This window comes from Pseudochaenichthys georgianus, chromosome 15 (assembly GCF_902827115.2).
Source record: "Pseudochaenichthys georgianus chromosome 15, fPseGeo1.2, whole genome shotgun sequence".
NCBI lineage: Eukaryota > Metazoa > Chordata > Actinopteri > Perciformes > Channichthyidae > Pseudochaenichthys > Pseudochaenichthys georgianus.
In genome coordinates, this window is record NC_047517.1 from 9,614,227 (window position 1) to 9,641,923 (window position 27,697).

The 27,697-nt window shown below is 41.3% G+C and overlaps 1 protein-coding gene across 1 annotated transcript in view; it reads left to right on the forward strand.

The window, feature by feature from the left end:
• Positions 1–1,771: 1,771 nt before the first annotated feature.
• LOC117460179 (stromal membrane-associated protein 1-like) overlaps positions 1,772–27,697 on the forward strand; it is a 175,684-nt gene continuing 149,758 nt past the window's right edge. The window contains exons 1-4 of the mRNA XM_034101451.1: positions 1,772–1,841; positions 2,098–2,502; positions 21,173–21,306; positions 23,537–23,622. Of these exons, the coding sequence (XP_033957342.1) occupies positions 2,385–2,502; positions 21,173–21,306; positions 23,537–23,622 (338 nt within the window). The 5' untranslated portion in view covers positions 1,772–1,841; positions 2,098–2,384. The remainder of the gene's footprint in view (positions 1,842–2,097; positions 2,503–21,172; positions 21,307–23,536; positions 23,623–27,697) is intronic.

Below are 27,697 nucleotides of genomic sequence, written 5' to 3' on the forward strand. Positions count from 1 at the left end.
TAACGTGACGGCCATCTTTGTGATGGTGACACGTATTGTGCGAGACCAAGAGACCTGTAGTTCACTCAGCGGTTTCACACAAAAAAATTTGTAACTTCACAGTTTTACGACACATTTTAATTTTTTTGACTTGCAAAATATTCTTTTAAATTGACAAACATCGTGTCTTTCGTGGCACAATTCAAACGGGATAAAAAGATAACCTTTCTCTCTCCATTGACTTCAATGTATAATTTTACACTTCCGGGGTCCCATGGAGGCTCCCGGAAAGGGAGGGACTTCGCCTCTCTATACAGCCAGCAGCAGGTGAAACTGACGCTGCTGGCGGGTCCGCGAATGTCCGTCGAATATCCAACCTAAAACAAAATTTACCGCGGTTTAAAGGTTGTGGTTATGAGTCATGGCTGTGCCTGTTGCCGTGGTCCTGCCTGACGCACACATGCTTTTGGCAGCACCTGGAAGATTAATGACATCGACTTAGATCCATCTTCTTATGCTACACATTATCTGTTCTAACATTTGGACTGAAATGTTTTTTCTATTTTCAGTTTTTACACACAACATCTATTGCACGTCTGTCCATCCTGCGAGAGGGATCATCCTCTTTGCTCGCCCTGAGGTTTCTAAATTGTTTCCACAATAATTGTGGGGATTCATGGCTTCATACGCTGCAAGGATATTAAGACATACGCTGTACACACTGTTAAGTCCCCTGATAAAATGTGTAATTTGTGATATTGGGTTATATAAATAACGTTTGACTGATTGATAAGAAAGATTCGATTCTATCTCTTTTTGTCATGATTCATCTATAAAACCTGTCTGAAAATGAGCTCATCAGATTTTGCCACTTTGTGATGTCACAACGTTTTTATGGGTTGTGCAAACATTAACCAATAACCAACCAACGTAACACTTGAATCTCCTCCTCGAGCATCATTGTGTATTTTTAAACCAATCACTTCTCAGAGGGGCGTGGCCAGCAGCAGCTCATTAGCACTTAAAGCTACAGGCACAGAATCAGCCCTTTTGGAACAGGGCTGAAACAGAGGGGATTAGGGGATGCTGAAATGATCTGTTCGGCATTTCAGCCAAACACTTCAGAGACCTGTTTTGTATATATCTGAGACTTATAATATATTGTTGAAAAATAGTATAATAGGGGACCTTTAAGAGCAAATCAATAATCAATATTCTCATAAACAATCATTTATGCCATTCCTCACTCCTATAAGTGTAGGGAAGCGTTGCCTCACTGGTGGCATTACTCATTCTATGAGTAGTAATTTTCAAAACTAACAGCTTAACCATATTATACCTGAACTTGTGCCGAAGACCAGCAGCAGACTGTGGGACTCTGACTCACTGTAAAGTATTTAGTTCATATTCTGTCATCTTGTGCTATGTTCACATATAGTTATCGTTGACTTATTTCTAAATGTAATTGGATATTGTGTCACTAAACGTTTTATTTTTATGTTATTTGTTTTTCTTGTTTTTATGTCCTAAGTATATTTTATGTTGCATTGTTTGAGGGACTTAAGGTGTTCATTGCCAACATTACAATGCTTTTCTCGGTTTCACAATTAAAGCTTTGAATCTTTGATTCAGGACATGAAGGAACAGCATTTTAGAAAATGTCCCTAATTAGTACAGCTACAGGAGCTCTGGCTGAGAGTGATAACATAATCCTGAAGAGACACAAACACAGATATTTACACAATCAGTGTATGTTACAGAGGGAAGCATGGAATCACGTGTCTTTTTTCTCTTTTCAGACATTCGGAGTGTGTGCTGGGCTAATTTGAGTTTAAGTTACCACTGTAAAACGTACAATTAAGGTATATACATACATTCTGAATATTTTCTTTCACATATATTGCAAATCAATAATATATAAATCTTAACATATTATCTTGCAATATATAGTGCATTTTTTTAAATGCATGTACCCCGGCCCTTACAATGCAGCTCAGTGTTTTATAAATTGGCCATATATTTGTAACAATTCCTGCACATAATAGCTAGTCTGGTTGTCTCTTTTATCTTGCTGTCCTTGTTTTATCTAAAGGTCTTCTGCATGTGTGTCCCTGACAGGCATGTAGTATACATTCAGAGCTCCTGGAAACATATGAATTGTGTTCAAACAAAGTGAAAGCTGATTCTGTTTCTGATTCACAAGCTGGTGTGGAAGAATTCCGACGGCCGTGAAGGCAGCAGGGATGATGCTGCCTTACATCCATGATATTACCTTGTGAGCAGGTTGCAAGCGGTGCAGAGCAGCTAACAGGGGATGTGCCGCGTTCGTGTTAACACAGGCTGAGGACTCCAAGGTGTTTTTACAGGCTCTAAACAAGAGGGACTCACTCCCAAACTTTGGCGAAATGACGACCCGCTCAGAGAGAGAAAAAGCCCAGAAACTGAACGAGCAGCATCAGGTCATTCTGTCTCAGCTGCTGAGGGAGGAAGCAAACAAGCACTGTGCTGACTGTGAGGCGAAAGGTAAGGAAGACAGTGTTTTCTGTTAACCTCCATGTTAGACATGTGAACAGGTGAAATGATGTGGCAGCTAACGGCTCAAGCTAGCAATATCATAACGCTTTCCAGATGGGAGTCACTTATGATGAGCTATGCTTTCCTCTTAGCCTATTGTTTAATACCCAGAATGTGTCATTTCGATTAAACATGTTTATTTTATTTTTATTTTCAATATATATATGTTGTACAATGCAAACAACTGCATTGCCGTTCAGTTAGGGAATCAAAATGCATACTATTAAGCGACATTTGTGCAAGCAATCTCAACAACCAACAACTTCCGTTTAAGAGTTTCAAAATAAAATACCCATTGCTGTTTGATTTTATCTGATAGTTAAGAGAACAAATAATATTCTTAGGGCAATCAGTACTTTAATACATGAGCTATTACAGGATGTTATCTGGATAATTATGTCATACAATTCAGATGGAAGGTTAACACCTTATTTGTCCTTTTTGTTGTTTGTCAAGTTATTATTATTTACATAATATATGCTAAGCAATGTTGTGATTTGGATTGACCAGTAAGCATACTTTGTTTATATTTTTATTTCTCACCATGTTTGCATTTATGTGGTTTTCAAAAATGTTGATTAAACAATTCATTCTTAATTTGAAATCAGATGGCCTCTACTTCCGTTTTTGTGTTTGTAGGGCTGCGGCTAACTTGACGAATGTGTTGCTGACGGTATCGATGTCATGTCCTTGACTATTTTATTTATGAGCGGAAAACGTGCGTGTGTTGCGTTGGCAACATTACATTAAAGGTGTCGTTTTCTCGTTTATTTCTGATTCAAACGCACATATTCACAACATACATATTCCTCAAAGAGTGTGCTTTAATCTTAAGGAACCACGTTCAATTCAGCATACTTCTAATACATTACATATCAATTTACATTTTAGAATTTGCGAGCCATAATTTGAGAATTCCCCAATATCAGCGGCATCAACTTAAAAATAACATATTATAGTAAATACATTTTCCACAATTGATGTTGCAAATTGCCACAGGATCGTAACTGTTACTTAAAGGGGACATATCATGCTATATTTGAACAATATATTGTAGGGCCATACCTATATAAATTGTATATATAGTTTTTTTTTCAAAATACCAAACAGATCCTGCATTTTAGCCATGCCTCATTTCGCTCTATTTGCTCTTTCCAGCCCTGTTTTTGCATGGGGCTGATTATGTGAGCTGCAGCTGACCACGCCCCCCTGCAGGAGAGGGGAGGTGCTTTGAGATCAGCTGCTGGGCTGTCAGAAGAGGGGGACAAAAAGAGATCTCCGTCCTCCGCGTTTTATTCTTATAGAAGTAAGAAGAGAAGTAACGGGGCAGAAACCCTCCTTTTTACGCAGCGTTCCAGACATAGACATCAAACGGCGACACATATTCAGTTGCCAGTTACTTTTGCATTAGGGCAGAGATATCTAGATACTTTCCAAGGTTTGACATAATGAATTGTGCTACTTTTAAAGCAAGCAACGATGTTTTCAAATCTGTAATCAAAAAGCTCCTCAAAAATGCTATTGAAGCAGTTCCTGCCGTTGCTACGTTAGTTCAAACAGTAACAACGGACTATTTTTCTTAGCGGATGCATGTCAATTTAAATCAATATACAACTATTTTTTAAATCAATAAAATCATTTTCTAAATCCATAAACATATTATTACATATGATTATATAGTCATTATTCATTTGTTTTAAAGCAGGAGAAGCAAACGCTTGCCACAGGGAGGGAGAAAGAGCCACAGCGGAGAATAAACAGAAGGGCAACCATGCGCGGGAAGTCTTCTTCGCTGCTTTTGTGGCAGACTACAGCGCCACTTACAGGCCTGGCATATGTACTACAGCGTCTCCAGCGCTTTCGAGCGGCAATGGCCGACCATGGCCCAACCTCTCATTCCCCTGATAGGTGGAGAATTGACCACTAAGCGGAGCACCCTGTTTGTGACATAGAAAATAATTCAAATTTGGATCAGTCTGTATCAGATCCGTCACAGCCCCTTTTTTAGAGATTTGGGTATGGAGGAAAAGAGAGAGGGTTGTGTTTTCTGACACTTGGTGAGTTCCCTGACACACCGGGGACACATTCATGTATAAAAGACGTACAAGAGTGCATGTTGCATGATAGGTCCCCTTTAAACCCAACTGCATGTTTTCCGGCAATGGAAGCAGGAAATTCCCAGACTTTTGGGTGGGGTATGAACGGCTCATATGGGGGCTACCTATGAGTGGGATTATAAACCTCTTGCGTCATCACAATGCCTGTGACGCCCTGTGATGTGTAATCTGTAGTAGCACCCTTCCCTCAGATGGTGGATTACTTTGATCATGATTTGCTTCTGTCTTCTGCTGAAGAGGGGTTTTTTGTTCATGTATTATCTGTTTTCTTAATTTCCCCCGTCATCCTTCATGTTCATCCCATAGCATGTCTACATGCTAGGCTGGTGATGTAGCTACCAGCAGGCACAAAGTGGAAGGTTAAGGCAATTTCACATAAATCACACAGCCTTTTTGAAGAATATAGTTCAATAATCGTTTCAGACTTATATTTAGTGCAGGTATCAGGTATTGCAAATCAACCATATTTTAAACTCTTTCCTTCTGTTGTTACTATTCTTGGTACAGTTTAAATATCAAAAATCCAACATTTAGTTCTCTCCACAAATACCAAAATGTATATTCAAAAAACTATTTCATGGAGTTTTCTGATGGAGAAAAAAACAAATGTATTTATATTGACTGGACTTCTTTCTGCGGGTTGAGATGACTGCACATAGGGTCACTCACTTCGGTTATTTTTCATTTCCTCGGGCTCGGTATCACCGGACGTTGATTTGTCTGCGCCATCTTGAGTACCGTCTCAGTGGCCTTATTTTTGCCGGAGGATCGAGGATAGAGGATCGAGGAGTGATAACGGAGGAGCGATAATCGAGGAACTACCAGACCATCCTCCAGTGAAATCCTCAGACACTCGCCCCGCCCCCTTACTGTGTATCGCTCACTGATTGGACGATGCAGCGCATGCACTGATCTGGCTGCTGTCAGGCGATCAGCTGTGCGGCGTCATCACAAACGTCGCTTCACGTGACGCTCCGGAAGAAAGGACGTCCCATTGCTCTTAAAACTAATTTCCCTGCTTCTCGTGGTTTCCTTGCTTCTCTCCATGCTTCCCTGGTGGGAGGGACTAAACACAGGGAAACGACGCAAGTGAGGGACGCAAGGAATCCATTTAACCGAAGTGAGATGCACCCAATGTCCCTTGATCCTCCTTAGCAACAGTGTGTTCTCCTTAGCAGCTTTATGTTAGTGAAAATGAACAACCTCTGGAATGTCCAAATAGACCAAATTTAGAATCGAGTATTCAACTAAAATGTATAATGACAAAAGATACCTGTTCAAAGTCCAGCTTTTTACTGAACTCAATATTTCCTCGCACAGTCTTCCTCATCATATTGACTTTGCTCAGTTCTCATAGATATTGTTAGTTGAACTTCATGACCTTGGAAACTGCCAGCATGCCATGAGATGTGTTTGGAATCAGCGAGACAACAAGTTAATTGTGGACTTTAAGATTATCATCATTAAAATATTGTGTCCAAGGACCGGTGTAGAAAGTCACATTAGCGTAATGCTAATAAAGAAATGGATTCCCAAGAAATATGTAGGTCTTTTCTATACGTTGTGATTTTAGTTTTGTATTGGTTGTTGACGTGCCAATACATTCCCAAAGTCCTTGTTCACTCCCTCTTTCCTTTTTATACTGTATATTACAGCTTTTTGATGGTCATTTATCAACATCTCTAATACATGCTTTTACTTTGCATGGAGCAATGGATTATCCCAATACTATATTTATCGTGACGGAATTTCAGTTTTGTTACAGTTGCTCCAATTTACAATAACAAAACATATAGAATCAAAATATCTTTATAAACATAGGGAGTTAAAGTAAAAATGTGCCAATACAATATACACAGTGGTGATTAGTATTAATAAAACATGTACCTGATTTGCACAGTTTGAAAGGGTTTGGTTAATAATGAAAGCCTGTATATAAAAAGTGATATCAGTTGATAAGTGTTCTCTGCAGTGGTCAGTGAATGCATCGTGCAGCCTGAGGCATGTTTACTTATGTTACTCACAAAGCAGCAGCATCCAGCCATGCCTGATGAGTCATATTCAATATGTCACTGCTATTTTTATCCAAACAATAATTGATGTTGTGAAGAAGCCTGAGGAGTTAAAAGTTGAAATGAGTTAACGTGTGAAGTTAGGCATGATATATATATAAGTATATATATATATATATATATATATATTCAACGGCTGATTTAGTGCTCAGACTGCAGAGCTTTGCTTTGATTGGTCAGTTTGTTTAAGGGTTGGGCTATACCCTGCCTGTCCACTGGGGGTGTTCCTCAGCTGTGACCACTGCAGTGCTGACTCACCTGAGACACTGCTGCAATTCCACCCTCACTGTCTACACACTGTGTGTGTGTGTGTGTGTGTGTGTGTGTGTGTGTGTGTGTGTGTGTGTGTGTGTGTGTGTGTGTGTGTGTGTGTGTGTGTGTGTGTGTGTGTGTGTGTGTGTGTGTGTGTGTGTGTGTGTGTGTGTGTGTGTGTGTGTGTGTGTGTGTGTGTGTGTGTGTGTGTGTGTGTGTGTGTGTGTGTGTGTGTGTGTGTGTGTGTGTGTGTGTGTGTGTGTGTGTGTGTGTGTGTGTGTGTGTGTGTGTGTGTGTGTGTGTGTGTGTGTGTGTGTGTGTGTGTGTGTGTGTGTGTGTGTGTGTGTGTGTGTGTGTGTGTGTGTGTGTGTGTGTGTGTGTGTGTGTGTGTGTAGGCTCTCACTCTGAATGTTAATCGCTGTTTTCAATGACCAATTACTTCTGGATGGCTGATCATACCGACTCGGTCTCCTCCACTTCTCCCATCAACCCCCCATGTATCCCCCTCCTCTTAATTTACCCTCCACACATGCAGCCAGTGTGTCCCTGACCCCGTGTGTGAGCGTGCATGGAGAGGAGTTGGCGGGAAGTTGAGTCGAATGCAAATGAGATGAATGAAGAACTTACTGTGTGTGAAATGTTCTCTAAGGGTTTGACCTTTGCCCTGCTCGTATTAACAACACATATCATGTGAACTCTCCTGCTCTATTGGGTCAGACCGGTCTAGAAATAAATCAATGCACATGGAAGGATTCACACATTTAATCCTGGATTTAAATATAGACATGTCTCTCTCCACAAAAAAAATGTTCAGTGCACACACAAATATTAATCATTGTATATAAATGTAAAAATCGACCTATATAAAAATAAATTTCACAATTTGTGTGTGTGTGTGTGTGTGTGTGTGTGTGTGTGTGGCACGATTTTGAGAAAAAAAAAATATTGCGATTTGCGATATTTATTTTTAAGCGACCCAATGGAAGTTTATTGTAAAATGCGGCCATAACTCCGGCTAGGAAGGTCGTATCAACATACTCCCGTCTCTAGCACCCCCGCAGCCCGAGCTACGAGTGAAAGAACTAAACTTACATGAAACTTCCGTTGGGTTGCTTTAAAGTCAAGCTTCAGTTAAAGATTCACCCTGTAATAGATGTGATGGAGCATTACTAACCTGACCCAGATGGTTTGTTTCACCAAACTATCTAGGAAAGCTCCATTGGAAGCCATTTGGAAAGGGCAGGCACTTTCAAAAGCACTTGGCAGGTGATTGGATCAATCTGTCTATCACCTTCTATCATGGACCACTTCTGATTGATTAACAATGGCTGGTACATGTGGAGCACAGCACTTCTGATAGGTGTGGATGACTGACACACAAGAAGAAAAAAAAAATGTAAAAAAATGTTTTAAAAAATCGCAGGCTTTGCGATTTGATAATCGCATCATCTCGAATCGCGATTTCGATTTAAAATCGATTAATCGTTCAGCCCTAGTGTGTGTGTGTGTGTGTCACACACACACCCCATAAAAAGAGTTGTTAAATAATAGTGAAGTCACGTTGTAATAACAATAACTCATCTCTCTCGGTTTTTCTTTTTGAGCTTTGCTAAAAGCCATTGTGTCAAGTGTCCATCTTGGGTTGCCGTCCGGACTTCCGGACCATCTCGCACATGCGCAGTACCGATCGGGCAGGGGGACGGATCGGGTAGTGACAGCAGGCTCCCATGGAATTTTCGAACTCAACTTTATCTGCGTTCGCCATTTCGACAGTTCCTCAAATTACTGACTACATTTGAACGCATCCCTCTGACCAGCTCTCATAGTATGCCTCTCGTCCAATAAAATGACTTGCTCGCTCTATGACGCGTTGAACACAATGTGAGCAAATTACTCTGAATGCTGCGACGCAGCACCTGAGATTACTTCCAAGAAGTTGTTCACGTTCTCAATTTTTTACGTTTAACGTTATATTCGTTCGGTACACTTCGGTACACACGTGTACCGAACCGAACGGCCCGTACCGAATAATTTTGGTACGGGTACGTATAACGTTATACCCCTAACACACACACACACACACACACACACACACACGCCGTTAGGATTTGTTGGGGGGGGGGCTGTGAGCTGGAACATGCCCCCGCTGTGCTGCCTCAGCAGATCTTGCAGCTGCAGGCCCTCTGACGGCTCGTCCTTGGTCCGCTCTGCTGTCACACACACAGGAACACTGCCACCGGCCTTCACACACTAATGTGGAGCGAGAAGCTTGATACACACCTGTAGGGACACACTTTAGAGGCGTGAAGGACGAGTTAGCCTGGCACTGTCAAGGGAAGAGACGTGCATCTGTGAGAGGCTGTGATAGAGGCTGGAAGGCTCAAAGGGCTTCATGCTGCAACATTATTAAACATTACTGCTAGTTAAGATCACATCTGGAGATTTCTCTAGAGACCATCCCAGTGTTTTCTTACCCAGGTGTGCAGAATTATGAATCCAACTTTATCATAAATTACAGGGACATTGTAGATGTTTTATTATTGACAAAGGTAACACCAGTATAACACTATATAAGAGCAGTCGTGCAGATACTCTGGCGCATGAGATGAGTGATGATGTATTTTTGTTGGCCGACCCAGAAGTTAGCATCCCAAGGGTTTCCTTGAAAAAAAGCAATGAGATTTGTTTCCGTTAGATTTCAGAGAATTGCAGAAAATAACATCTGCTGCAAACATATTTTGATCAAACTCACTCGTTTTGTTCAGCAGGATAATCGCCACATATTAAAATCACGTTTATATTAGTCGAATAGTAAATGAAAACACAATACAGTAAGTAAGAGGCTAACAGTAGGCTATAAACAAACTAAAAGTGGCTAATGTTTATCGTCATGACGTAGTCTCATTTACACATCACACTGCTTCGAGAAGCAGACAGAGCTTCGTGATCGGTCTCACTAAGACACTGGTCTTGGTCTTCACGCTGACGCTGCGTACAGTGCCTTTGGCGTCTGACATAGTCTTAAGGACTCTTCCCATCACCCACGAATTACGAGGGGCTGAGTCATCCATAATTAAGATGATGTCTCCTGGCTGGAAGTTTCTCCTTGGTGTGGTCCACTCCTGGCGCTCTTGTAGGAGAGGTAGGTATTCCCGTGTCCATCTTGACCAGAACAGGTCAGCCAGATATTGTGATTGTTTCCATCTGCGTCGTGAATACACATCCTCCTTCCTGAACACCCCTGGGGGCATGCTTGATTTCGACTTGAGTAACAACAAGTGGTTTGGTGTGAGTGCCTCAAGGTCATTGGGGTGATCAGAAATCTTTGTGATGGGGCGATCATTGATAATGGACTCCACCTCACATAGCACAGTCTGAAGGCCCTCATCATCCATGGCTTGCTGTTTGAGCATTGAATTAAGAATTTTCCTAACAGTGCGTATTAGGGGTGCAACAACTAATCGACTTAATCGATTAAAATCGATGAAAGAATTAGTTGCATTGATGCAAGAATCGGTATCAAGGGAGTAGGCCACCTCGATATGCACTGCTCTGATTGCCAGGCAAGTGAAGATCACGCCGTACCGTTTCACTAGGCTGCGTCCCCGCTTAATTTCAAAGGGTCCGAAGTAGTCTACTCCGACGTTGGTAAAAGGGGGTTCATCTGGCAATACACGATCTTTGGGCAGGTCGGCCATTTTCTGCTGTCCAGCCTTGGCATGTAGTCTCCTGCACACTGTACAATCAGTTATGATCCTTCTTACTGCTGCGTTAGCCTTTGGAATCCAGTACTTCTGCCTTAACTTTGAGAGTGTATGATTCCATAACGTTGGAGTTTAACGGCGCGTAAAACACACGTGGTGATGTCACCAACGAATCGACGACTGAATTCGTTGGCAACTAATTTGGTCATCGATTTTAATCGATTAAGGCGAGACACGGCAGGCAAAAACATCGTTTTTCAAGTACTGGTCAATTTTGAGATTTTGTGCTGTTTTGATTCTATAACATGTTTTCTTTCAGTCTTTTTGAAGGAAAACGTACAAAATGTTTATTTTACTATAGTTTGTCTATTTGCGTCTGTAGATTTCTCCTAAATTCACCAAAAGTTAGCATTCTAACGTAACATAAAGTACCGCGACCGCTGTGTGCACCATGTCATCAGAGATATCGCTGGAAAGCTCAGTCTCTCCTGCACAATCTCATCGGATCCAAATATGGTCATTTCCTTTGTATCAGCAACCAATCGTGAAAGCACAAAGGGGTCTTAAACCAAGAAACGAAATCTCATTGGCTGGTGTCAATTTCTGACAACGTGATTCGTTCAGATGCGTCACGTGGTGTGCTAAAACACTTCCTGGTTAGCTTTCCGCTAGAAATTGAAATATCAAAATAGCAAAAGAATGGCGAAAAAAAACGTTCACAGAGAAGACGACAACAATTGTCACTTGCACGAAGCAAGGTTATACAAAAAACAAATGACCCCGAACATGAAATACCTTCACGGAGTGCGTCGATGCGCAAGCTGTCATCCAAAGAACAGGAGGGTTTAGCTAGCGCCTCACTGCAATCTTTAAAGGTCGTTTTCTCAAAATGAGTTTTTTCTCCTACTCGGAGTTCGAAATTTCAACTTCAGTAGGACGTAGATACACCAAACCTTCCAGTTACATTCCTATCAATATTATGAAGGCTTTTACAGAAGGGTTTGTTCATATATCATTCATAGCCTGAATTATACAACATTGTATACCTAAAAACATGGCGAAAATTGATATTTTAGGGCTGTTGACAGTATTTTCTGATTTATGGAGTGATAAAAAGAGATATCCAAAATCCCTTCGGTAAAAGCTTTAGATACTAATATGACTACAAAATGAAACAAGAATTTTTAACCTGGCTTTATCCAAAGTTCAGATTTCGATTCCTGAAATGTGTTAAAATATGTGCATATTTAATGAGATAATGGATAATTTGCATATTTAAACATGCTAGTTTAGAAAACTTGTAATACAAAAAACAATTGCCTTATTGTAAGTAATTAACTGGAGAAATTTCTAGCTGATACTTTTAAGTTAAAGAAATTCCCCTATTCCCCTGGGGTGTCTCAACTTAAAGGGGAAAGGAAACACCAATTACAGTTATAATATTCCGGTAGTTTATTCATTTTACAATGGATATTGATCGTAATATTTATTGTATATGATATTACTCGCCAAAAGAAAATTAATTATCCGCCAGCCGGGTGGGGAATTCCGGGACCAGGCCGCCGCCATTAGGGGAGTCCCAAATGGTGACGTCACTGGCTGTGTTTTCGCTCCACCGAAAGTCAACACAACGTAGCAGATATGGCAGCGATGGAGGAATTTTGCAATGAGATCGACGTTTTGAACGATGAATTTGACTATTCGTCGGGAGATGACATTGATGTGGAAGCATCTACAGTTACCAGGCATCCCATGGCTTATGCTTATGAACCGATTCGGTCGAATAGAGTGGCATACGATCCGGAATAAAAAAATTAAAAAAACACAATGCTAACAGTGAGCCTCTGAATTAGCCCCGAGCGAAAATGCTAACCTATTACTGCACCGATAGCTCCCTTATTACTTAAACTAGCCGCACATCCAACACATCGTTTATGATCGCAAGGAGACACAGAATCTAACGGTGCCCACCTCAACACTGAAAGATACAAACTCGCGAGGTTATCCACAAAAACGTACATCAAAACAAGTGGCGCTAGGTACTAACATACGCCAGGCTAACGGTTTACCTTCCTCATTGTCTGGTCTAAACTGGTCTTCAATGGCATTACAACGATAAAAACGATGATGTAGTTAATCCATAGGTTAATATCCAATGGGGCTGTGTCCCCTTTGAAATGTTCTGATAATCTATAAGCAATACAACTGCAATTCCGTTATCTGCTGTCCGCTCTGTGCGCTCTGGGTCCTGCAATACCATCCATCAATAGCAATACTAGCCTTTTTAGGGCTGTTTTCAACAGATGAGCGTGTGTATGCCAGTTTAATTAGTTGAGCTATAGAACACCCCCAATTCTCTATTGTGCGTCATAATAGCTACCATTTAGTTTGGACGCGATTGCGTTAATTAATAAGGTCACACTGTGTCAGTAAAAACATGTGTGAGCTAGTAATCTGGTAGTGCTGCAATATTTACCTCTCTCTCGGCAGCTGAAGCAACTCGTTTGGTGGCTCGAACTTCACGTTTGTTGACACTGTCATTGTCTTGCGCGGCCGACGTGCTGGGACGGTCGGTGTTCCCGACTGCATACGTTGAGAAATCGAATATTGTGGGAACAGATCCTGGCTTCAAATCCAATGTTTTGTATTGAACCAGGCATCCAGACTGGACTTTGAGCAGCTTCTCATCCTTTAGTGGCAGCCTATGGAAATGTACTTCTTCCTTCTTTGTATAAAATCCATTTGTGCAGCCTGGGGCAATACAATAAACTCCTGACGACGACCGTTTTCTTGTAATGTAAACTACTGGTGCATTGCACGCCATGTTGTTTGTTATTGAGCTTTGGCCCAGGAAGCCGTACCCTATCAGTGACGTCACTGGAAAAGTCCCGGAGCAATGGAAGCGCCCATGGTCATTAGGCACGTATTTCAAAAAGTAAATTCGCGTATCTCGATCGTTTACATTGGAAATAGACTAGATAAATACATTTCCTAATGGTAATATTGTCGCATGGAAAGCAGTTTGAAAAGTGTTTCCATTTCCCTTTAAGTCGATTAGTTGTTGCACCCCTACTGTCCAGGGTAAACATAGTCTGGCTTTATCCACTTTTCTGTATTAAGCAGCAGGTGGAACTATCACTATCTCTATGCATCCATCCAAGATGCTGAATCCTGTGGCCCACAGGCTCACTAATGCTGCTATAGTATCATTCATCTCCTTCCTATTGAAAACATTCTCAGGGTTTTGTCTAAACCAGGTAACAGGGGCGTCCTCTTAACAAAATACACATTTCCCCCCGTAAAAATGTAAAGTGATGCCAGAAAACAATATTTCTGTTCGTCAAAAGCTGTATAGTCATATCGTGTCAAATAGACCATCAAACGGCATAGACATATATATATATCTTATAAGATCAGCGCCACAGTATTTCCCTCATACTATATTTTTCTAGAAAAGCCCCTGAATCTTATAGACATAATAAACCATGTCCCAGATTGTCGACTAAGTTATTTTATTCCCTCAAACACTAGCGGTTTCAGTATTTATTTCCCCCGATAATGTTTCCTCAGTGTCCACGTGTTGTGATTTATAAACTGTGTGGACCATAATGTTCCTCCATTTGTTACAATGAGACTAGATAATGAGTTTGTATCTGTAATAATAGAGAGAAAAGCATTTAGTCCCTTTTCTACAAGCAGTCTATCATCCCCGTTACAGCCTCACTGAATCACACTACTGGACCAGCAGAGAGCAGCACTGCGCTTCCTTATTTCCCCTCATCGTCCTGCTCCTCACTCAATGTTTCTCCACTCTTCTCCGGCATGTTCTGTAGATTTTGGCAGCCTTCCTCTCAGTGATTAACTAACGAGATGTTTAATTAATTAGGACCTGGTTAACCTAGCATAACACTGAATCAGCGCAGCAAGGGTTTATTTTCTGGCCGGTGGAACCATTCAGCCTTGAGATGCTTTAATCATTTGTGTTGCTTATTCCCAGAAGTAGAAAGTAGATATATTAAATCGAGTCATGAGTCCATTCAGACAAGGTTCAAGTCCACAAAGCCTTCAAGCTTTAAACTTTGTACTCCCTGAGCTATCCCACTACAGACTTTTTATTATTTTCCCTCTAATATGTATTGTACAAGCTTGCAGGAATTACATCAGGAAATTCAGATGTTCCTTGTTTATTTTTTTATTTGTTGCTTGAGAGCATTTTCACAAAAAGCATCAGCGTATGTTCTGCAGGATAAGGGCAATAAATGCTATGACACATAGTGAGTGAAGATGGGGGATTTATTAATGCATAGCCATGACCTCACCAAATCTGTCTACACAACGAAAAACATTTCTAATTCTCCTAATGTTCATTTATTTTTTCTAGTATAGAACATCCATAAAACGTGTAATGCATGTTGTTATCACGCTTTCTCTACTGGAGTGTGTACATGGTGCGCTCTAGTCCCTGAAAGCAATTTGGCTTCATTATCGGCAAAATGTACAATTATAGATTTCCCTTATCTGCATCCCTAAAAATGATTCAGTGAAAACGATATTGCCTATATTGACCTCTATAGACTGGTGCAGGGACAACGTATGTGTATGCCGACCTGAAAGATAGCATCGCGAGGGCTCCCTCGACTAAATCTAATGGGATTTTACCATTGGGTTTTGGAATATTGCAGAAAATAAGATGTGTGGCAAACACACATTTATTATGTGCGTCTGGCCGAGAAGGATCATCTCCACATATAGACACCACATTGTAATTGTTGTAAACGTAATTGCAATCTCGACAAGTAAAAGCCAACGCTAGGTTACATCAAGGTCACATGGCTGCACATCACCACGGCTAAGCTAAAGGCGGCTAATGTTTGGCATGATGACGTTTAGTCGTCTCATTTAGTCACTTAGCTACATTCTTGAGTGAGGTAATAACTGATATTTCATGTCCTAGAGAACAAGCTGAACATTTGTTCAGGTTTGTTTGAACAAAATACCCTATTTCAGGGCTTTTACCCAAAAATAAATTAAAAAAACGTTGACTTCAAGACAAAGAACCTGGATGTGGTAGAGTGCTAAGTAATTTCTGGGTTTTAGGACTTGTTTTTCCACTGTTCTGAGCAAAACATTTTTTTAGCTAATTTTCTAAAAACTGAAATACTTTAGTAAATATGGTTTTGTTATTACATGAAACATCACTCGGTATCATTTTAGTTTTGAACAGAAAGAGAGCAAGTGTCTATCAGACAGCTCTCCCTTCCACACAGTACAGCACAGCATGTGTCTTCATCCTCTGCTCGGGATGACAGTTGGGACTTTCATTTCATGCTTGGCCGCCCCCCCCCCCTTCCTCTCCCAGTTGGAAAGTTCCACTGTCACTCACCCAGACTGTCTGTCAGTCTGTGTCTCGGCTTGGAGGACTCTGTCTGCTCGTGTCTGTGTGTTTTTGTATATGCAGGTAAAATAAAAATCCATGCTGGAATGTTGTTTCTAAAATGATTGATGGACTCTGGACACGCTAGTTATCCGCTTAGAAAGGTCAAGAGATAATCAGCTGATGCACAGTACGAAGGCATCCAAACAGACAATGAGGCAGTAAACTGTAGGTTCATATACAGACCAGTGCAGCGGGTCAGCAGTCATACATCAGAAGGGCTTCTGCCAACCGAAGTCAAGGCTCCACTTTGAAGGCATCTCTATCATATTGCACATGCCTCCACATTACACCAAAGTGCACGTCATTATATAACAACACATTGTTCACCCAACTATAAGTATTGTTCACACCATTGTTAGAAACCGTTCACATTTGATTCAAAACCTGTACCACCCCCTACTCCCCCCTTATTTGTCAGACTCTTAGCTCTCTCTCACCTGTATTGACTTCAAAGTGAGATATTTCTCTCTAGGACACTTGGCTTCTTGAGGACTGATGTATTTGTGATGGATTGGTCTAGATTATAGCCTGACCCATACCAATGTCTGTGGTCAGAACATTTGAAATGATCCAACAGAGATGGTCCTGGGATGATTCAAAAACATGTTTCGATACAAAATGTACTACACCGCTACCTCAGGGATTACCTCAAGTAATAAAGGAATTCATTCCTCAGCAGTAATCGGATTACACTAAGTGGCTCGGAGGGATTTCTGATCATTATCTACAGGCAAGGGAACGCGTCAGTCAGTGCAGCAAAGTGTATCAGTCCCTATCATCTCAGAGAGGAATCTGATTGGCTGGTTGAAAAAGCACAGCACAGATTAGCTAAAATACTTTTGATAGAATACCATACTAAAGATTTAGAGTATAAATGTGTTTGGATGATCTGCGGTGTAATAAAACATGCTTTCCAGCCACGCATACATGTTTCACACGTGCTCTTTATGCCACTACATGTAAATGAGACCTACTATATGTTTATTTTATAGCGTGTTTTAAAAGGTTATCTAAGAGCAGACCAACGGGAAGTCCAATCGCTGCAGATAGAGCTCAGCTTACAAAGGCTGAGCTGCTTTATTCAGGCTTAACACTCAGTCATCCTGCCCTAATGCTCCTTTAGGCCTTCTAGCGCATTAGTGCCACTGCATTAACACACTGATGCTCTTACTCCAGACGGAACAAGCCCACTAGACTGCTGCGTGCATCCCTGCTGCCAGACAAGCACCCGGCTGAACCGCCGCTATGTAGCCCGGATCTATACAAGCTGATCCTTTGCTCTTGCTGCGCTCAAAGTCACTTTCAATCGTCAACTTGACAACATTCTGGAGAGGGATGGAGCCCAGAGTGGTGCTGGAGGCTGCAGCCACCAGCCCATCACAATTATCTTCTATCCATGTATCCCCATGGAGGTTTGGCAGAGCTAGGGTTGTTCTCTGCTTTAAGTCTCATGGGTGATGCATTTGGACAACAGCTTTCTACAAGATGCTCCTAACCTGATCATACAACACGAGATTCTGTACAAATGCACACGTGTGTTTTTAATTCTCACTTTCAGTTAGGTTAATGAAATTCAAGTGCTTCAAAAGGCTGGTCATAATGTCGTACGGCATTTTAAACCCCTTTTCATCGACTTTGGAGTTCACAGGAGCTGCCAAGTAAACATGTTAACTATCCATAACAGAAAATCCGACTCATTCCCACTTCACGCTGCAATTGGTCAGGTTTGCAGGGATGGAGAAGGCAACGTTTAAACTACTTCTGTCTCAAAACTACTTTAATTTTTTGTCTTTACAAAAATAAAAGTAGTACCGGTACATGTAAAACAAATTGATGTGAGAATAAAAAAAGGCTATTGTTTAAGTGTAACCATTCTGAGAAACAGATTGAAAACATTTATTTGAGACATGGGCTTTGTGATAGTCTGAATAAGTCCTAAAACCTGGATGTGAGTTAGCATGTTGCCACTTCCAGTTCCATTGTCTTGAAGTCAGCCTTTTCTTTAGCATCTTATTGGTTGTATAAGAATACGTAAACATATGTAATTACTGCCTTGTGTACAACTGATAGTTTTCCAAGCCCCTACCCCCTTTGGTACTTTTGCAACAGCGGGTCCTTGATCCCAGATTGAGTTAGACACAAGCAGGCTTTTTAAGTTCTTTTTTTTCTTTGCTGGAGTGAAAGCATTAACAGCTCTAGCTGGTTAGCTATTTTGGCCTACTTTAGCTCAGTTGACATGTCTCTGACTTTTTAATGTTTCCAGCTGAATAGTTTAAAGCGGTAATCTTATAATATTCTCCTACACTCACATTTGTTGGCTAAATACATGATAGAATGATATTGTTCCAAAGACTGACGGCCCGTCCACGCAGCGGCGTGCATGTCTGAAACTCGACCAACAACCAATCACATGAATCTCCCGCCCCTGACACACAAGCAGCAGTTTGATTGGCTAGAGCTTGTACTGGCATATGATTCGATTGGCTGACGCCTCGCCGAGGCCTCAAAAGTTGAACATTGCTCAACTTTTGCAGCGAGCCACGCCAGCTACGCTCCACGTCGCTTCCCACGATGCATTTCGGCTAAAAGTGACGTCACCCCATTCAAAGTGAATGGGGAAGCGTCAGCGCACGCCGCTGTGTGGACGGGCCGTCAGGCTGTTGGCCGGGTTGGACTTAACAAGTAGTGATTTGATCTGGAGAACAATTATGGCTAAAAAATGACCAATTCTCAAACTGCCTTCTTATAGATTGTTCAAATGAAAATGGTTTAACAATGTGTGAACCAAGAAGAAAAAACACTACATGGAAAGGTGTGTGTGACCACTTAACATGCATAGGGTTGAGGATACTTCATGCTCCCGTGTTTCGGTAAGGAAACGCATATCACTTATTCTAAAATCATCGATGCGCAAAACTTTAGATGGTTTTAGCGTCTTTTATATTTTACCCTGATCTACTGTAGTAAAGGTTTGAGAAAGCTGTTGTCTCAAAGTATCAACAATAGCACTCAACAAAAAGGTCGATATCAGACTTGTGTCAGTTGCTCCGGGGGCTTCCGGCCGGGGACTTCGGGTGGCAGTATACGCCGTGAAGTGGTTTGCGGCCTGCCAGTAAACCCAAAGCAGAAGAAGAAGAAGTGACGTCAGCAGCTTCATTTGCCTAATCCTCCCTCAGGGATCTTATTCCGGTGTGAACGTGATCTGTACTTAGTTCCATGGGGGCACTAAGTGCTGGGCACTAAGTGCGGCAAAGTACTTGGTGTGAAAGCGACTCTTGTTCTTCCCGGAGGTTCTTCTCTTCTTCTGCAACCAAGCCTGTGACCTTGTTTCTTATTCTCTGCCAGGAATGTTATGTAACAGCATGTCCGTTATGTTTGCAAATATTCAAAATCGAACTTGGACTCCTCCCAAATTGAGTTGGTTTAATTTGTGGTGACATTTTGAACTGCACTCGGAAAAAAATGATTTACATCTGTAGTTCACCCTGTTGTCATTTAAAATGTAATCTGACACATAGAAAGGCTCTTGTTTTAATTAGTTTTATTGAGGATTAGGATTTCTGAATGGAAAAGATCTAGGATTCTATGATATGGAGCTAATGAAAGAGTTAGAACAACTGGTTTCTCAACTCAAAGCTGCTTTCATTGAGCTCAAAGTATTTGTTTTCAAAGTACCTTTCATATGTAGGTTTTTAATCATAGTGACATTTAATGAAAACCATAAATCATGTAATCAAAGTAATTAAGAATGCAAGCAATGAAAGGCACATTTATTGTATAATTATTCAGCCTTTAAAGACAGACATTCATCTTCTCAAACAATAGAAACAACTCTTTGAACAATTCTTGTATGAAAAAGTGACTGATAACAGATGCATATAATGCTTTTCTTTAACAAAGGAACTGCAATCAATGGATATCTTTAAAGGTCACCGATTACACAAAATCAACTGTTTGTCTTTTCTACATCCACATGTAAAGAGAGTCTGAAAGTTTCAGGAACAAATATTCACTCTCTTTTTGTCCTGATCCATTTCTATAAAAACCTGTCTGAAAATGAGCTGATCAGATTTTGGCCACTTTATGATGTCATAAGTATTTTTTGTTCTTGTGTACCCATTAGCCAATCAGCAACCAAGGTAACCCCCCCCCACCTTATCACCTGAATCTCCTCCTGGAGCACCATTGTGTTCTTTGTAACCAAATGTCTCTCAGAGGGGCGTGGGGAGGGGTTCCTTGTTTTCATCTAAAGTAACAGACAGAGAATCAGCACTTTGGAAACAGGACTGAAACAGAGGGGATTATGGGTAATGCTGCAATGATCTGTTTGGTGTTTGGAGCCAAACTCTTCAGGGACATGTTTTGTATATATCTGAGAGCTATAATATATTGATGAAGAAGAGTATAATACACAGACTACACAATGTCCTTTCTGTTAAATCCAATTTAAAATGCATTGAAGAGATTTTGGGATACAACTTCCCAAGCATTTTGATAAGAACATCTTCAAAATATCTCAGGATAACATTTAGCTGAAGTAGGTCTCTGTCCGTTCTATTAAACTAGGTTTTTAAAGCTAGACATTTCCCCAAAGTAATTTAAGGCTTTGAATATTTGTTCTATTTGGATTTGATCTTTTTTCCTATTAACTTCCTGAGTTTCTGTTCATCTCTGATTGTGTATTCTTTTTCAAAGCATTACAAAGTCCCTTGTCAGTCAAATAGTTTGTCCAGTTTGTGGAGGTTACTTTTTGAATTTCTAAACACATTTTTGATGGACTTTTTGGTGAAGATTTTTAAAGAGATAGCGTTTTCTTTTTCATCACACACGTTAGAATTCATCAAGTCCTGCTGTTCTTTCACTCCCATCAATTGGGTTTGAATGAAAAAGGCAATTGCAAAACTGAATTTAAAACGTTGGGCTGGAAGTCTCGTCTGTCACCAAATGCTAGTGAGTAGCGCCGCGGGAACGTCGCATAACAAATTGAACATTGAATCTTTAAAGCACATCTCACTTTCCCTTTCTTTCCCATTCCAGGTCCTCGATGGGCATCATGGAACCTCGGCGTGTTCATGTGTATCCGCTGTGCCGGCATCCATCGCAACCTGGGTGTCCACATCTCCAGAGTGAAATCTGTCAATCTGGACCAGTGGACGCCTGAGCAGATCCAGGTACAACTCACGTGTTACCTGGGGATCTAAAGTCATCTGTACCTAGAGACCATTTGGAGATGAGGTCACACCGGCTGCAAAGCCAAATGGGGCCATGGGCGCAGAGATGCTCGGACCATCTTCAGAAACCTACCTGTCAGGTTTCAGGCTGCCTGGAGATTGAAGTACAAACCAATACAGTCTTTGTATGAAATAAACACTCAAAATACTTGATAATAAATCAATATTTCATCACTGCCAAATACATAACATATACTACCTATAGAGCTGGGAAAACATGTTTTTAAATGCTTACCTAAACTCATAGACACTCGATGAAAACAGTACCGGTAATAATCGTGGATGTTGTATTTGATCATTCTTCATGTGAATCGACCTTATCCTTAATTTCTCAAACACAGAGGGCATGTGATAATGTACATTTGGCATCTCTGTGATTAAAAGAGAAAATTGATTTTCTTTGTCCTCAACACCATGTTCCGCCTCATTCCCGTTAAAATATGAACGGTGTATTGGCAATTGAACTTTTAAGTTTCACTGCATTTTCGGTGCAAATTCCGAAGACACAGCTCACTAAAATAATAATAAATAATAATAATACATTTTATTTTTAGGCGCCTTTCATGACACCCAAGGACACCGTACCATTTAAAAAAAAAAAAAAAAAAAATGAAAAGAAAATGCATTGATTCCCTTTTGAATGTATAACTCTTAAAAACAAATTGACCCTTTTTATGTCAGAAAACGTTCCCTTTCTTCTTACCTTCATATTCAAATAGTGATGACAGTGTATTATATATTATGATGTAAAGATTGCCCTAATTATAATCCCATTTAGACGTTTCTTTGAGCTGCTTGTGGTCCATGCAGCATGACCTTCTATGGTGCAGAAGTACGCCTTCTCTTTGTATAACCCGAAGCATGGCAGTGGTTGTGTAAGTGCGAACACATCGTCTCTGCAAATGTCTTTACATTTCGCAAAAAAACGTTTAGACCCAAAGATGAACTGAATAGATTTTGGTGGACGCAAGATGTAATACATAATTATGTGAACATGAGGACAATAAGGACAATAGGTTGAATGAATACTCGCATTAAAATCATGTACCGGAGTACTAATGCTCATCATGCTTGCTTAACAACACACATGGGAACACGGCCATGCTGAAGGAATATAGGTTACTGTAATCACTCTGTGGGTAACTAGCATGTCTCATTGATTTAATTACACAACTATTTGTGTGTGTGTGTGTGTGTGTGTGTGTGTGTGTGTGTGTGTGTGTGTGTGTGTGTGTGTGTGTGTGTGTGTGTGTGTGTGTGTGTGTGTGTGTGTGTGTGTGTGTGTGTGTGTGTGTGTGTGTGTGTGTGTGTGTGTGTGTGTGTGTGTGTGTGTGTGTGTGTGTGTGTGTGTGTGTGTGTGTGTGTGTGTGTGTGTGTGTGTGTGTGTGTGTGTGTGTGTGTGTGTGTGTGTGTGTGTGTGTGTGTGTGCAAAGGCTCTCACTCTGAATGTTAATCGCTGTTTTCAATGACCAATTACTTCTGGATGGCTGATCATACCGACTCGGTCTCCTCCACTTCTCCCATCAACCCCCCATGTATCCCCCTCCTCTTAATTTACCCTCCACACATGCAGCCAGTGTGTCCCTGACCCCGTGTGTGAGCGTGCATGGAGAGGAGTTGGCGGGAAGTTGAGTCGAATGCAAATGAGATGAATGAAGAACTTACTGTGTGTGAAATGTTCTCTAAGGGTTTGACCTTTGCCCTGCTCGTATTAACAACACATATCATGTGAACTCTCCTGCTCTATTGGGTCAGACCGGTCTAGAAATAAATCAATGCCCATAGAAGGATTCACACATTTAATCCTGGATTTAAATATATACATGTCTCTCTCCACAAAAAAAATGTTCAGTGCACACACAAATATTAATCATTGTATATAAATGTAAAAATCGACCTATATAAAAATAAATTTCACAATTTTTTTTATATGATCAACACATAAATATCTTGTTTTAAACAAATAGAAATCCACTTATTGTTGAATGTGCATTTACAAACTGCTTTTTGTGCCTCGCTGCGTTTTTGTGTGGAATCTTCTAGACTCCCATCGTTTGATTCCCAAATGCATTATTTTTCAACAGGGAACTGTCTGTAGCCAATCAGATGTCTCATTCATCACATGGTGGCATAGTAGGACTGTTCTAACCGTGTGCTTGTCTCCTTGCAGAGCATGGTGGACATGAGCAACAGAAGGGCGAAGCTGCTGTACGAAGCTCACCTACCAGAGACCTTCAAGCGCTCACAGACAGACCAGTATCCTTCCTGTGTGGCTCCTGCTTTTAGAAAACAATACATGTTCACTGTTTCTGGTTCTGGGAATGTCCAAACATCGACCACAAATAATAGTGTTGCAGTAAAATATGTTGATGCAAGCATCCATTTAAAGAACTACACAAAATAAAGTAATGAAAACACATGGTTGGGCTTTGTTCTACCTCAGCTAGGGTTACTTTAATTTAGCGTTAGGGTTAGACCTTAGTTCCTCTACTTCTATAGACCAAAGGATAAATGATGAACTTACCAGTATGCTAATGGGAGTACTACCTGAAATCACTGCTGCACTGGATCTTTTCCTGTGCAGCAGTACAGAAATGGCTTTGTCAAATCCAACTCATTGTTGTCATCAACATTCAGCGACTCGGCACATCTCTGCTCATTTCCAGCATCAAATAAGAGCTGACGGGCTCCGCTCAGTCGGCGCCATTCAGCACATTAAATCAGGACACCTCTGACAGTATCTGCGCCTACAGCGGGGACACGGCGTTATCCAGTTTGTCCTTTTCCTCGATGCAAGACGAGACAGCTGTGTGGTGAACACGGGAGCATATGTTCATATTTCCACCAGCAGACTGCACACAAGATAATCTCCCTATTTGAAACACGGCTGTAAGAGCCTCCGTTGTGTCTGCAGGCCCGTTGGTGCGGGTGGTCGTCATTCTTCTCTCTTTGGAAGTCCATTAGTGGTTTGGACAGCAGCTGAAAACAGCAGATAGCAGAGGCAGGACGAGAGGAGCAACCTCCCCAGTGTGCTTCTGTGTTCATACTCACATCATATAGGCCCTGTTAGTTACTGTGCTATGTATGCAAATTAAATATTGAGTTTGATTCCCTGTCCATATTTGCTACATCAGCATAGAATAGAGTTTAACTTGTATGCTTTTCTTTCTTCCACTAAGAACAATGTGTCTGGAGAACGAGCAACGGCTAGAACTGCGACGATAGCAACGTAGTTTCAAATGACGGATTGTGGTTTTCTTCCAATCAATGTAAAGGTTTATGTTTCATCAAAGCTGTCCCGTATGGAAACAACAGCTCTATGTCAGGGGTACATATCCTTTACGGTCACATGGCCAGGATTACAGCATCTGTTATTAATAAAGACAGCAAGTCCTCCCCCTTTCTTCTGGGTGCTCTGCTTGTCTCTGACGGCTGGCACCACGGGGAATTGTTAAGTGTGGAGCCAAAGAGTCCGGTTCGGCCATGTCTCCGTAATGCACAACAAGCTCACGTGTTGAGACAACAAAAGGCAAATAGGGTTTATATCTCCAATTTCTCTATTTATTTTTTCCCCGAGTGCTCAAGCTTTTGTTTGTTTATCGGCAGGTACATCCTACGGTGGCACTTCTACTTGATCGTAGCTGTTAAGCTGTAGTTCGTGTCCATTTCAGTATTTTAAAAGTATTAACATGTAGGAAAAACACCACCAACAATCATGGATTGGATTTTTCAAGACGCAATTTGCAATAAATCTCCAAAAAGCAATCAGCGTGTTCAGAACCAGTACCGCACCAGTTCTCTAACAATTCTAGAATGTATCTATCTAAATTCATTGATATTGTTGTCATGCAAAGATACCCAAATGTCCTTCGTGGCATTTTTACAACCAGTTCCCTTTTAATTGCTGACATCCATACATTTGTGTTGAGATATTGAAAAGAATATGGTGAAGATTAACTATGAAAGGATACTTAATTTAGTGCCTGGCGTGTGTTGCTCCACCATGTGATTCTGTTCACGTTCATCCCACAGTGGCCATAGCGACGTGCTGCCGTCGCGTAGCCTCCTATCTGTTCTGCTGCTTCCAATCAGCAGCTCTAAATGCTCTGTTTGAGATGCAGCTCAGCAGCCTGCCTCTTCTATCTCGCGGCTCGGCTCGTGCCGGTGGTCATCATTTTTCAATCTTTTGAAGTCTTACTCTATCTGACAGAAGCATTGCTGCTGGAAATAGGCAGATAAGAGTCTCGGGATTAGCCTCCATGTAGTGCCTGAATGTAAGAGTGATGGGTTTGAATTGCCATGTGTGTGTGCAAGTCTGTCAGGCGGGAATCCAGATATAAACAGCAATGTGTCTGAATGTGTGAACTTCTTTACTTACGTTTGCTATTTTGAGTGCATAAGTGCATCTGTATGGCAAATTGCAGCGCACTGTGAGTACTGCTTAATCGGAACAGCCAATCAGAGTGGTTTATTTTGCCGACATCAGGGCCGAAAAGTGCAGACAGTGCAGAATGACTTCTAAAACTAGACAGACGCTACAGTCTATAGCTCCAACCAATGGCTCCATATTGACAGACAGGTTCTCAAATCCATGAAACCATTACATCACTGTTACACAAAGGCTTCACATGAACCTTTCCCAATCTGTTGCCACCATTATTAAGGTTTGATTGGAAGCGAAAGCTTGTGGGTTTTGATAGAAACCTACATCCAGCCATTTTTCTAAACAAACAAACAAACAAACAAACAAACAAACAACTGATGCTCTTGTTTTGTTTTGGAGATCTTGTCTCTTGCGGGCGGAGCGTGGCGGACCAACATGCACATGGGGGAAGAACTTTACAGATAACAACACACTAACAGAAAACGTATACACATTCAGAACTTATAACAAGAACAAGACAAAGCTGGGGGGGGGGGCAGGAAAAACACATATCATGACTAGGGTGACCACGTGCCAACAAGCAACATGTGGGACAAATAGGACTATTTGTAGCTCTTAGCAACGCAGTAACATGTCCATGTTACTGCGTTGCTAAGAGCTAGATTAGATGTATATATAATATATAATATATATAATGTCTATCTAACCCTTAAGAAGAACATTTCTATTACACTATTAGTTTATAAATATGAATAACAACGCTTTACTTTGGTTTCGGGGGCGGCGCCAGGCGGTAGCTTGCAGTTGCTACAGCAACACCAACATTTGGCCTAGCAACTGCTAAGCAACCCCAAGAAATGTATGTATTTTTTTTTTTTTTATATATACATGTGAAATTCACAATTTGAAAAACGATTGATTCGAAAATGATATGATACAGTACAGTACAAATACTTCTGGGTGTTTCATTCAAGCTCGGCTCTGTGTGTGTGGCATGAGCGCATTTTGTTAGAGTGAGGTGAGCGAGCGAGAGAGAGAGAGCACCGGGACCGGAGATTGTTGTTGTTGAGCTAACAGATATTAGAAGCTGTTTCTACAACAACGTGAAGGGAGAGTCCTCTCCTGTCAGACACAGGCTGCTTCTCAGGTCGATTAAATGGATTCCTTGCGTCCCTCACTTGCGTCGTTTCCCTGCGACTCGTCCCTCCCACCAGGGAAGCAAGGAGGGACGCAAGGAAACCACGAGAAGCAGGGACATGAGTTTTAAGAGCAATGGGACGTCCTTTCCTCCGGAGCGTCACGTGAAGCGACGTCCGTTTGTGATGACGCCGCCAGCCAGCTCTGTCCCCGTTATTTTCACACACACCCCTGCCTCTGTTAGTACACATTTACTGACACAAATATTTGTATCATCTGTTGTAGACCCAAATACATTAAATAAAATAAGAACTCATTCTCGAAACAAAAAAAGCGAAAAAAGCGATCATGAAAATGTTTCCAATAAATGAATAAGACATTTTGTGACCACGTTGTTGTTCAGATATATCACATATTTGTAACTAAATGATACACTAATTGAAACAAAACACGGTATAGACTGAGGAGTGACTCTCGTGAGTTTCATGTGTTTTCTTCACTCTGGGAAACGGCTCTCATGTCAAGAAGCATCAGATCAGTGCATGCGCTGCATCGTCCAATCAGTGAGCGATACACAGTAAGGGGGCGGGGCGAGTATCTGAGGATTTCATCGGAGGATGGTCTGGTGGTTCCTCGATTATCGCTCCTCGCTCCTCCGGCAGAAATAAGCGCCATGGGACGGTACTCAAGATGGCGCAGACAAATCAACTTCCGGTGAGACCGAGGAGCGAGGAAATGAAAAGAATCGACCTGAGAGGCTCGGGTGAGGTCAAGGACTCTGAGGGTTAACTTAGTCTAAGTTATCTCAGT